The sequence below is a fragment of the Danaus plexippus genome, chromosome 23, assembly GCF_018135715.1.
Source record: "Danaus plexippus chromosome 23, MEX_DaPlex, whole genome shotgun sequence".
Taxonomy (NCBI): domain Eukaryota; kingdom Metazoa; phylum Arthropoda; class Insecta; order Lepidoptera; family Nymphalidae; genus Danaus; species Danaus plexippus.
In genome coordinates, this window is record NC_083551.1 from 3,664,488 (window position 1) to 3,677,570 (window position 13,083).

General features: G+C 33.1%; 2 protein-coding genes across 3 annotated transcripts in view; one reads left to right on the plus strand and one right to left on the minus strand.

Moving 5' to 3' along the window:
• The first annotated feature begins 80 nt into the window (after positions 1-80).
• LOC116774633 (large ribosomal subunit protein bL35m) lies at positions 81-904 on the plus strand. Its single transcript, XM_032667329.2, has 2 exons — positions 81-216; positions 337-904. The coding sequence occupies exons 1-2, from the start codon at positions 195-197 to the stop codon at positions 846-848; spliced, it is 534 nt and encodes a 177-aa protein (XP_032523220.2). The 5' UTR covers positions 81-194; the 3' UTR covers positions 849-904.
• A 4,785-nt stretch (positions 905-5,689) lies between these two features.
• Positions 5,690-13,083, minus strand: part of LOC116774681 (cGMP-specific 3',5'-cyclic phosphodiesterase-like) — a 61,160-nt gene continuing 53,766 nt past the window's right edge. Inside the window, exons 8-20 of one of the 2 annotated variants that reach the window (XM_061524082.1) lie at positions 12,869-13,045; positions 12,355-12,528; positions 11,669-11,794; positions 11,436-11,553; positions 11,179-11,270; positions 10,780-11,103; positions 10,551-10,704; positions 10,317-10,476; positions 9,405-9,625; positions 9,102-9,273; positions 8,741-8,870; positions 7,572-7,607; positions 5,690-7,477 (exon numbers count right to left, since the gene is read on the minus strand). In XM_061524082.1, coding sequence (XP_061380066.1) covers positions 8,747-8,870; positions 9,102-9,273; positions 9,405-9,625; positions 10,317-10,476; positions 10,551-10,704; positions 10,780-11,103; positions 11,179-11,270; positions 11,436-11,553; positions 11,669-11,794; positions 12,355-12,528; positions 12,869-13,045 — 1,842 coding nt within the window. In that variant the 3' untranslated portion in view covers positions 5,690-7,477; positions 7,572-7,607; positions 8,741-8,746. The remainder of the gene's footprint in view (positions 7,478-7,571; positions 7,608-8,740; positions 8,871-9,101; positions 9,274-9,404; positions 9,626-10,316; positions 10,477-10,550; positions 10,705-10,779; positions 11,104-11,178; positions 11,271-11,435; positions 11,554-11,668; positions 11,795-12,354; positions 12,529-12,868; positions 13,046-13,083) is intronic. The other variant, XM_032667400.2, reaches the window with a different exon arrangement.

The following is a 13,083-nucleotide window of genomic DNA, read 5'->3' on the forward strand; positions in this document are numbered from 1 at the left end:
TATATTTCATGTTATAATAACAATCATGAAAGTAAAATGTTCATTGTTAGGTCTAAATCATTACTTAGCTGTATTTTATGTCAAACATATGACAAGTGTCAAAGACGTTTAGAAAATCCTTGAGATTGGTTTTATTTTACATGTCTACAATAGGTTTGCCTAACAATTACCGAAACTAGAGATAGGAAATTAAAATGCTACGAAGTGTTGTTCCTGGTAAATCATATGATAAACATTACCTTTTTGAAGTCAAATATATGTTATTTGTTTTCTAATTTTTGTCTTATAAATTGCGGTTGTATTATTTTGATGTTTGAGGTTACTATACTTTTTCAGCCTTGCGCAGTATACGTCTAGTGTCAACACCGTGTTATAATGCTGCCAGGAACATTCTTTTTCAACCAAGGAGTTTTGCAACTCTAAGCAAAGTGAGCAACAATTGTGCATTACCACAACTCAAAAATGATTCTCTTATAAATAATCGACAAATATTGGAGATATCGAAGAACATTGTAGTGGTTCCAGCGAGAACTGTAATAAAGTTTAGCTTACAGAAAGGCAAGCGAAAATCTGTTAAGGCTGTAGTTAAAAGATTCTTCAGATTACATTGGGGTGGATGGATAAGAACCAAAATTGGAAGGCATAAAAAGTTATGGAAAAAATCTCCTAATCAAAAGCGTAGATTAAAGCAACATGTGTTTTGCAATGCAACACAGAATACTTTGCTGGATAAAATGGTTACTAGATATTGGAAAAAGCCGAGATATTATGTTGATGATCCATATGCACCTTACCATACAAGAGAAGAGTTCCCCGTCACAAGAAGAAAACCAAGAGATATTTATTGAGTAATATTTGTGATAGTGACTAGAATTAGATAAAATATAATGTGTTTACTTTCAAAGTCTGCTTTTACTATAATTAAAATTAAACCAGTTTCTGTCAGATAAAAAAATAGCTAAGTTTTCAGATATCAGATCAGATCAGATAAAAACTAGCTCAGTTTAAAAAAATAGCTGAGAAACAAAATTCAACCCTTAGCATATAACTCATATCACATCGGCACTACAAAAAAAAATTATAATCTTTGTGAAAGTGTGGCCACATAATAAAAATTTTATCCCACTGTAATTGTGCCACTTGCCTTACCTGTAGTAAAAATTGTTCACATTGGAAATTGTTTCATGAATCAGATGTGTTTTACATTTGATTATGATGTCTATGTATTTATATTAATCCCATTACACAGTATTTCCAATTGATAGAAGAATGTACAATGAAAGTTATAAAATTATGCAATTTCAAAAACGAATAGCATTTTGTACCATCTGTTAAAAATTGTTTAATTATAATTTAATACTACATTTACACACTCGCCTCGTACCTCGTCTTGTGCTTCGTCTCGTATCACAGCTCGCATCTCACGAGTATGCGAGTTCCCGATTGTAAATCTACGATAAGAGCACATATTATATATAAAATATTGTTTCTTACTGTAACGGTTCGTCAAAGATATGAAAGATAACTGATAAGGATTTTACTTTCATATTAAAAAAGGCTACACATATTTTATCACTTATAAATAAATATTCGTCTCGACTAAAACTTGTTACTACATAAAGGTTCTTCTTGATTGTCTTGGGACTCTAAGCTGCAAATTGTCATCCATTTTCCCTACCATTAAACTTCATTAGATACAAATCTTAAGACCTCATGCTAAATACAATCATAACGTCGTCAGCCTGACGAAGGCTACATCAGCTCAAGTCGAAGCATACAACAAAATTTGAGTTTCTTTATAAATTAGTACCTTAAACCTAGAAAGATTTAAGGTAGTCTGCGTCAAATTGACGTATGCCGTTTGTTCCCTCTCTCTAACTAGCGCGAATCCATCGCTGTGAGTACGTACCTTCTGCGAGGTACAGGGGTCACTAAGGTAAGCGCTACCAATTTTAAATTGTAACGACCTGTGAGTCAAAATTATGCAGGATCTTTACGCGACTAATTTTATAATTTTTTCAACTGATTAGGTATACTTTTTTTTATATTTTATTACGTGTTTATTTGTGTTTGAATTGTGCTTATCTTGCTAAAGATATCGTGATTAGAAAAGGTTGAAAATTTTTTTTAGTGAAGACCATATCCTGAATGCCTTTTTAGATCATGAAAACGAGCTTTACTGCGAAGAAACTGATAATGAAATAAAACTCTACGAATGTAAAGATGACGTACAGATTGACATAAAAGAGGCATTTATAGAAGAAGAGCCACTGCCGACCGAAAATGGAAACTTGGAAGATGCTAATATTATTGAACCACCGGTTTCTTCATTCACTTCAAGTAGGATATTAGCCTTGCCACAGGACTTTTAGAGGTAAGAATAGACAATGCTGGTCTACTTTTAAACCAACAAGACGTAGACGAGTCTCAGTTCTAAACATTGTTAGGTCTTAAAGAGGACTGACACGCATCTTTAGGATCCCGTCTTATGCTTTAATTTTTTTACTGATGATATATTTATCAAAACGGTAATGCTGAGATATCAAATACTGGACGCTTCCATACACTTCGAGACGCAAATGAAGCTGAAATCTGCGCTTTTATTGGTATTCTGGTGATGAAAGCAGTGAGGAAAGATAACCATATGTCCACGGATGAGCTCTTTGATCGATATTCGTCAACGGTGTAAGTATGTCTCTGTGAAGTGTCTTGATCGTTTTGATTTTTTATACAACATCTTAGAATGGATGAAAAAAGTATACGGTCCACACGTAGAGAATGTAACTTTTTTGCTCCTGTTCCGAAAATACGGGATCTTTTTATCCCTCAATGCATACTCAATTATACTCTAGGGGCTCACGTAAGTATAAATGAACAATTACTAGGCTTTCGAGGGCGGTGGCCGTTTACGATGTGCATTCCGAACGAGCCAAGTAAATTTTGCATAAAAATCCTTATGATGTGTGATAATTGTACGAAGTACATGATCAATGGAATGCCTTTTTTAGGAAGAAGAACACAGACCAACGGTTGACTCCTCGGCGAATACTACGTGAAGGAATTGGTTTTCTTCAAACCCAATACCAAAAGTTACGAGAACTACAAGAACTATATAAGTTGATTATGGTGTGTGACTGTGCGATCACAGAATCGCGAAATACCAGAAGAACTGAAAAACAGTCGCTCTAGGTCAGTAGGAACTTCGATGTTTTGTTTTTGACGGACCCCTTATATTAATCTTCTATAAATAAAAACCTGTTAAAATAGTTTATTTATTATCATCTTGTAACGAAGAGGCTACTATGAACGAGGCAACTGGAAAACCGGAAATGGTCATATACTATTATCAAACCAAAGGCGGCGTAGACACAAAAACCTTAGTATGTGTCTGACAGCGCCGTATAAGCATAAGCGATTGGAGAGTCCCACCTTGAAGAGGTACCTGCGCAATTCTGTATCTTATTTGATACGAACTACTTCTACCACACTAACAGATGACAATACTGTCTTGAGTATTGAAAAAACGTACATATTATACATATAGCCTCTCGAAAATAAGGCGGAAGGCGAATGCATTGTGCGATAAATATAAAAAATGAAACAAGTGCGAGTTGGACTCGCCCATAAAGGGTTCCGTAGCAGCAAGTTATATGATGACATAATATAAAAGTTATTGTAGTGAGTTGTGACTTTGATCGGTGTTTTATAAAAAAATAACTTGGTTTTACATAGTGTTTGTATGAACGACAAAGTTGTATATGCGTTTTTTGAAAATGTATTATTTCTTAAAAACTAATAATGATATCTCGTTCAAACCAACTCTCGTTGAAAGTTTTCATTAAAATCTACAGCATGAATTCTTTTTAGTTTTCTCACTCTCTTATTTTAAAAGTTAGGGGGGCGGGGGGGCATTCATTTTTCCACTTTGGAAGCGCTTATCTTTCGAACAATTGATTTTGACGATAAATGGTTTTAGTAACCTTAATGTTTTTTTTTAAACCCTTTTCCATAAACACAAATCACGTATAGGTTAGCTGAAAATATTTTTTTTTGAATCAGTTCTATGTATGGAGGGGGGCACCCCTTTAATTTTTAAATTTATAAATTTTTATTCAAAATTCAAATAGCGGTTACCAGAATACATCAACCTAGAAAGTTTTAACAATGTAGGCCCAATAGTTTCGGAAATAAATGGCAGTGACATACGGACGGACAGACAGACATGACGAATCTATAAGGGTTCCGTTTTTTGTCATTTGGCTACGAAATGAGATTTAAGACTTTCGCGAGTTTAATTCATTTAAATGAAACCAATATATTTCGGATATACTACGCGGATTTTATTATTTTAAAACTACATAATCCCGACGTTTCGGTTACTTTTCAGCACCCGTGATCACGGGCAGACGAGATATATATTATATGTAGTATGAGATATTATATGTAGTTTTAAAATAATAAAATCCGCGTAGTATATCCGAAATATATTAGTTTCATTTAAATAGCTACGGAACCCTAAAAAGTTACCTATTTGCCGAGGGCACTATATTGACATGTGCCATAACTGTATCTGACTGGTTTTATAGTGAATTGATGTTCTTATAATAATATAAAAGTCTTAACTATTTAGTTTATAAGTAAAACATCCTGATTAATATAAAAAATGTGTTTTATGTTTAAAAGAAATATATAGTAACATTATTCTTTTAAATCAATAAATTAATTTCATTTTGTTAATTATAGTAGAGATTAAAATATTTTGTTATTTTTGAATATAAACAAATACATAAAAAAGACATATAATGTCGTTCTAATTATTTTATAAACTATGTATGTAATTATATAATGACGTTTGGATTATTCAAATTAAGAATAGAACTTAACATTACACGAATTAAAACTCATACAAAATTTTAAATTTTTTTAAAATATCTTTTAGGCACATATCAATTTTTTAAACATTTTGTTTATATCTTTTCATAGTCTATTTACAATAAATTAAAATTAACTCGAGCGCAATCAGTAAAATCAGCTATCAATGATGGTAAAGAATTACTGCACGGGTAAACGAAGAAATGGAAACCAACCTGTTTTCTTAAACTGAAAATAATTTTGATAATTCTGAAAGTTTTAGGGGTGAAGGTGAATGAGTCACAGCTTAATCCTTCGGAAATTGAGACGCCATTACAGGTCATGTACATATAATTTGACGAACGGCTTTGGGCTGTTACAAGAGCGGGTTGTGATACAAGATATTTATATCATTATAGAAGGCAGTCGTCTATCAACGAAGCCTCGAAGTGCTCTATAATGTCTGTATCAATATAACCCAGAATATGTCATGCCCGTCCAATAAATTGCCTGATTAACAATAGCATTACGCTATAAAATAGTCATACGTACTCTATTTTGTATTCATATCATGTTTAAATAACGACGTAGAAAGTTTTGACTCATGCTAAATTCTATTGATAAATACCAGCTTACAGCATTAAAGACAAAATGCAAAAAATATATATTAAGAAATTGGTTTATTAAACTTTATTGGCATTTTGAAACACAAAAATAGAAACAGTATCATTACGGAACCTTTCGGAATATCTACGTATCATATTAGACATTTCAATAGGAATTTAAATTTTTATAAGTACATCATACTTTTCGTTATTAGGTAAAATAAAACAGCAAAAAAATTCAAATAGTTTTAATTACTGAAACACATTTACTTAGGAAGAATTATAAGGTATAAATTCAAAATAATCGTTTAAAAACTGGTAACATTCGAATTAACAATCTAACATTCTATGTATGGAAGTAAACATGTTCGAATTTATAATTATAAATAAAAGAAATCCTCAATTGATATAAAAATATAGATTTTGCAAAAGAAAAGCAAATAGATTCTACATTTACATATACATACATAAATAGTGTTTTCTATTCAAGTACTATATATTAATTAGCGCGTTTGACCAGAATTTTTAGTTCATTCGTCCACCAAATTTTAAATTAGGCTAAAGTTGCACATCACAAAATCTCTACTTGAACATTTAAGAAATTTAAATAATATACCACAACAGTTACTAACAGTCCTCAGAACGTATATTCTATAAAACTCTACATATATCTTTGGTAATATTTTGAATTGTTTTATTAACAAGGTAACCAGATAAAATTAAGGAATTTGAAATTTAGATATAATATTAACATTACATCATAATCGAACAAAGAACTTTTAATAGATTGTAAATGCTCATCTACAACCAACCTGGCATAAGTTAATGAAATTTTTGGAAAAAAAGATCTCTTACAATTGAAACTGTGAACTGATATTAAAAGCTTAACAACTTTTCACAATTTTAACAAAAAATCTAGTTTTATTTAATGCCTATATAAAAGTAACAATACATTTTAAATATTGTGAAATATAATTTTATATAATTAAAAATAAATTATCTATTCAATAAAAAGAAAAAAAAAAAACATTTAAATAATTTGTCTCTTTAGTAATATTATTGCACAATAATGTCTTCATAAGCAAAACTGGACGTAAAAATGCCGTACCAATAACTAATAACAGCTTAAGTTAAATAAATCGACTAGCATCATAATACTTTCTGCTTAATACAAATCAATTGACAAACTTAATTGTTAATGTTGTTCAAGAAATTACATATTTTTTTTTTACACAAATTATAGGATAGGTTTTATATAAATTCTTAAGTGTTTGTAACACAAAGACGGAACAATCATTGATATTAGTTAAGACGAATTCATAAAAGCGTTGTCATAAAAAAAGTATTTATAATTTAAAAAAAAAATTGTTTCTGTGTTACCATCACTTAGATTTTTATTACGTCAATGTCACTGGCCACGTATGTACACAGTAATTTTAAATAGAAATGTCGTGAAGTAAAACTAGATCACAGTCTATATTAAATACTTAAACATTTATCTAAGAGTAGTTTTACAGGAAACAACGTTAGCGTCACAACGACGAATGTATTAAATTACTAATACAAGACTATTTCGTCTAAAAGGTTCTGATTAAGAAATATTAATATTACTTCTGTTTTCCTTATTAAACTTATATTCTATTGTTTCATTGTCACGTACAATAACAAAGAAGCCGCATATCTCGTGCACTGAATAATTATCGATGTTTAAAAAGTTTTCTAAAAATTAAAAATGATAGTACAAGAAATCTTAAATATAATTATTCGTCACAAATAAGGGGCAAAAATCTGCCTTACCATATTAAGATAGTGCTCCAAGAACCACTTCTATTATAAATATTAACTTTTCCCAATCAGATATATAAGTTCTACGTTTAACTACTAAGTAGGTCCTTGCTAATAGAAGTTTTAACGTTGGAAAAACACAATTTTACGTAATTTCGGTTATAATTTCATCGTGTTAGTCAATTGATTTGGACGGTTTGACTTTGTCCGGTTTTTCTGTATTGCCCTGGTTGCTCCTATAAGAAATAAATGATTTTTTTTGTCAAAGCAGCTATCAACAAAAAACGAAATGGCTACCATTCTCCAAATAAATCTATTATTTATGCTTACCAGTTGAAACTTAACCGTCACAACATGTGGCATAACCTGAAATGAATTATAGATTTAAAAATTGGTATAATATATAATGTTTTTTCTTTAAATATAAAATAGTAACATATATAGGGTTTTCCATTAAGGGCGCTTGATCTTGCAGAACTTCCATCGTAGCGTGTGCTGTGTGGCACGTAGCGCCGTCCTGTTGAAACCACATGTTGTCCAGATCCATATTCTCGATTTCCGGCCAAAAGAAGTTGGTTATCATCGACCGGTATCGCTCACCATTGACGGTGACGGCCACACCATTATCGTTTTCGAAAAAATACGGACCAATCACGCCTCCGGCCCAAAATCCGCACCAAACAGTCACTTTCTGCGGGTGCATTGCCACTTGGTGAACCTCGTGTGGATTGGTCTCGTCCCAAATACGGCAATTTTGCTTGTTGACATAGCCATTCATCCAAAAATGCGCCTCGTCGCTGAAGATGATTTTTTTGCCAAAATCGGCGTCAACTTCCAACTGCTCTAATGCCCAGTCAGCGAACACACGGCGCTGTCTATGGTCATTAACCTTGAGCTCTTGGGTCAGCTGGATCTTGTACGGGTGCAGGCTCAAGTCACAACGCAAAATTCGCCAAGTTGTCGTCTGCGAAAGGCCGAGTTCCTGTGCGCGACGCGGAATTGACTGCCGCGGGTTTTCGAGGACACTGTCGCGCACAGCGGCGATATTCTCGGCAGATCTCGCGTTACGTTGACGCACGGGAACCGGCTGATTGTTAACTGACCCGGTTGACTCAAATTTGTCCACCAATCGACGGATAGTCGACTCGGCAGGACGATCATCGCGACCGTAAAACGGGCGAAGTGCGCGGAACGTTGCTCGAACTGAAGACCCATTTTCATAAAACAATTTTATGATTTGCACGTGCTGCTCGACACTGTAACCTGCCATGGTGGTTTGGGAGGACGGAATAAATATAACACACTGCATTTGACAGCTGTCACTTAAACAACATGGCCGCAATCAGCTGTCAAAGTTCAAGCGTCCCTATTGGAAAACCCCATATAATTGTTATCACACAAATGACTTTAACTTTTGTCTCGTAAAGAACTTTGCGATATGACGAGGTAATCTTAATATGTATGTGTATTTGTATGTATAAGAATAGTTGTCTACAAACCGTCCTTTATGTTTGGAAGCCTTGCTGGTCTGCGAGCTCCTTTCCTCTGTCACAGGAGTCTCCAGAGCCGGTGTCGCCGTCGCTTTCTCGTCTCGTGTGCTTGGAGCCGCGTAGAGGGATCTGAAGAAAACTTTTGGTTCACTCTATTACATTATATGATTGTTATAGATATTGAAATATACTATCATGCTTATTTTCATATTTCGTTAAGGGAATACTTACCTACAGTGAATATTGGAATATTTTTAATGTCATTAGAGTTTAATAAAATTTATTAATTGAGATTGGTAGTGTAAAAAAATTATCAACTTAATACGTTTTAATAGAATAATTATCTGTAAATGAAATAAATCATAAGTACCTCGTTAGCTTGCTCCGAGCTGGTCTCTGGAAGTTAGTGTTCTTTTTTCTTAATGAATGGAATGATGTTTTAATGGGCTTCACGAGTGCCGTGCTTGTGGTGTCGGAAACCGGTCGAGTACAGTTGAGCGTGGTTACTGTGAATTCTACGTCTTTTATGGGTTCGTTGGAAGCTGTAAATTAATATTAAATATAAAGCAAAACGGAATTATAACTTACTAGACTCTAAATAGGACAAAGTTGATCTTTCAAACAATAATTTCACTCGTTTGTTAACGTAGTCATTATTTTTAAGTAGCCTGACCTGTAAATTCTTCTATGGGTTTGTCAATTGTATCATGATCTATCCATGTCAACCCCATCTCAACTTTTTCAGCTAGATCTTGCCACCTTCGCTTGTTCTCCATGGTGCCAGTATATAATGGTTGAATCCATGGGAACGTGTCGGATAGAACTCTATACAGCGGCAAACAGATCATGTCTATAAAGCCGACCTGCATTTGAGGTAATTCATCTTTTTTCTCTCTGTGAAGATATATGTACAATTTTAAACTCCTCTAATAATAAACCTAAGAGAACAATTCAAAGAATGGCCTTAATAAATTGAGCTCTGTAGGATGAATAAAAAAATCAAAAAAATAGATAAGAAAATAAGAGTTAATTTCATCAATACAATTCTTTTGAAAGTGCCTTATAATGAATATTTTGCTTAGAAAAGACGTAACTTAAAAATAGGGCTCCCTGAATAATAGAAGCCTTAAATGAAGCGCTATAAATACGTATCCTTAAATAATATAATATTTCTAAATAACATTTTGAGAAAACAATATTTATTATGACAATTAGTAACTTTTTATACCATTACTGGTCAATATCTGTAAAAACCCTATGAAGTAAAAAGTCTTATTATGGAATCATTGATAAAACTATAGCAATTCCTATGATAGAATAAAGTTTGAACAGTCTTTTCAAAACTATATTCAGGAATTTAATTTAAATTTGTTTAAAATATTATGGAGAAATAGAAAAAAAGAAGTGCTATTTGGGGAACTGAGACGACAACTAATAACTTTAACTTTGAATTAAGCCACGTAACTAAAAAACATACATGAGAAAAGTTTGGTTCTAATCTCTTGATAAGAACCAAAGCTTTTTTAAGAATATGGAAAAACTTTTCATGTGAAATTTATCAATTTTACACTCATTTAATGCCCACCTATCCATCATGGCAATAGGCTGTTGGTTAAGTTGAAGCTTCTCTAAGTCTCCCTGATCAAAAAATTCATCAGCAACTAGCTTTGCCACCTTGTGTTGCACTTCCCAGGGTTTAGCTATAGCTGACACGTCACATGCTGTCATCATCATACCACATAATACTGGAAAAAATGATTACTTGGACTAAAGTTTTTAAAACAAACAGTACCAAATCAATGTCCAAAAATACTCTTACATTCTTTCTTCTCTTGGCTCTGCCAATCGAACTCGCCATTATCTACTAATTCTAGGAACTTTGATTTCTTCTTGAAGTACATTGCTAGGTCCGTTGATAATATTGCCGTTTCCACTACCCTCATCACGTCTTTATAATCGCATGGCGACAGGGCCTACAAATATTTATTAAAAAATTAATGCACCAAACACATAATCACCTAAGATTTTTGTTTTATCATAATAATTACCTGGAAAATATTATTGCTTTCGCTGTTCAAGATCATTACACACTGATCAAAGTGATGATGTTCCATTGTGGATGTTGAATATAAAATCGCCAGAGGACTCTCCGTTTTGGTTTGGAATGCGTTATTAGTACCCCTGTGGTCTAAGTCGTGGCATAGACAAGCTACTAATAGTCCTAGGATTTCAAGGTCAGTCATGAAACGCTCCATTTTACCAGTTTTTAACATAGCAAACATTGTTTGAGCTACATTTAACGCGTGCCTCCAATTATGATATTTAACAGGTCGGTAATTCTTCTTTACGCTGAGTATCCAGCGACAAAGGACCTAGAAATTAAAACGTTATACAAATTGTATTATTTATGTAAACGAATTTAAAAAAATAGCATATATGACACATACATCATATGGTATATGAAACTTTTCCACCAAATTGCATTGTAGAAACATTCTCAGTGTAGCTCTACACGTATCTTCATCTGACAAATCAAAGTCTGTAATAAAATAGTAAGTCATTGAGTATAATCAGACCAATATTTCTAGGTATATACTCTGTCCCTAAAAAAGCAATATTAGTACTGGAATTTGAATGCAATACTTTACATATATTTGAAATAAATGAAATTAATCATTAATTAAATATTTTTATATAAACTCACCGTGAAATTTGAAGCTGTACAAGTTGTATACTTCTGCAGATGGTATAACATCTTGACATAACTTGCTCGTGTCTTCCGCGGATGCAGTGGCGTGATATGAGAGACACTCAAGTGCTACCTATGTAGCCAAATAATAAGTGACATGTGATGAATAGTAGGTAGGGGACCGAATCAAATGTATTTTCTACTTTGGACAAATAACAAATATATTGATAGAAATAAAATAATTGTACCTTTTGTTTCGCCATCAATTTGCAAGCATTTTCGTACATCTGCGTGTTGTGAATACCTAAACCGCAAAATATAGCAAAGGCTTCAAATATTGAGATATCCCCGTCTGTAAATTGAGAGCCGTTTTCCTAAAAAAAATAAACAAATGAAATATTTATGTAAAAGAATAATATGTATTTACGAATCTTAATCCAGTACTATGAAATTAAAAACAAATCTCCCTAGTTAAACATATGAAGTATATCGTACATAACAAGTATCGGGAAAATTATATTTTTTCATAAATAATCTATTCCTTAAATATCTATTTTGTTCACTCAAAAGTGTGATATAACACACTAGTGACATCGTTTCTGAAATCATAAAAGTAAACTCCAAAATATATACCGCCTCTGTTTCCGCTGTCGTAAGGTCGAGGCGTTCTTTCATGGGCCTCAATAAGATCAGGAACAAAAAATGGTAGTTGGCCAAATCCGAGAAATACGTTAGCCGTAGCAGTACTGGTGTATTATTATTATTATTTTTTTAATTTTATGGTGATTCTCGAAAATCACAACTTTTTCACTTTATCAATAGTTTTTTTTTCAGGATGACTGGTACATTGGTACAGGGTAATGATAACAGACATAGCTCGAACCAACCTTATATTTATTTGGTACAGAATTTCATAAAATAATATAAAATTCACCTTATTAATCAGTTGAGCGACTCCAATGACATCCTTATTTGCGTTCACAATTGGCATGCACAGCATAGTTCGAACATTGGCCGCGTCATCGGTCGATGGGTCCACAATCATTCCGTGTTCAACTCTCCATTCGCCAACGTCAGATATGTTAAGAGATTTGTTTGATTGGGCCACCTGTTTGAAAAAAAATAATTATCTAATAATTTATATTACAAGTGTTCCACGAATAGGTAGCAAAGTACATTTAAACAGAACAGTTGCGACAGTAACATGAATATATCTAGAAGGCTGATTTAAAAAAATAACAATGGGTGATATTTTTTTAAATCCATCAATTAACACAATAAATTTCTCAAAAACTAACCATTTGGTTAGTTATCATCATTATTAGTAAATAATTTCTTTTCCTTCGTTCACAAACGGCTTAATTTGGATTCTATTGGGAAGGACTATTGGTTTTTCGTGTTTCTACTCTGTAAAAGGTCTGTTCGTAATTATAATCTTTGTAACTCACCGCTAAAGCAATGCATGCTAGAGTTGATTTACTGTCATGTTTCGGTGTGAGTGTTGTTCTTGAGTGCTTGGCTCCCAGCTCGAAGAGCGTGTGGAACCTAGTGGGTGCAGGTGGTGGTAATGCCAGAGCACCACTTCTGGCACCGCCCGGACGCTGCACTATGCGCTCTAGATGACTCTGTAATGATGGCAGAGATATAATATAATGTATCGTCC

Excerpts from the sequence above, each read along its gene's own strand:
- LOC116774633 (XM_032667329.2), top strand. The coding sequence starts at position 195 with ATGCTACGAAGTGTTGTTCCTG. Across the intron at positions 217-336 it reads GCTACGAAGTGTTGTTCCTG|CCTTGCGCAGTATACGTCTA; the intron begins GTAAATCATATG and ends ATACTTTTTCAG.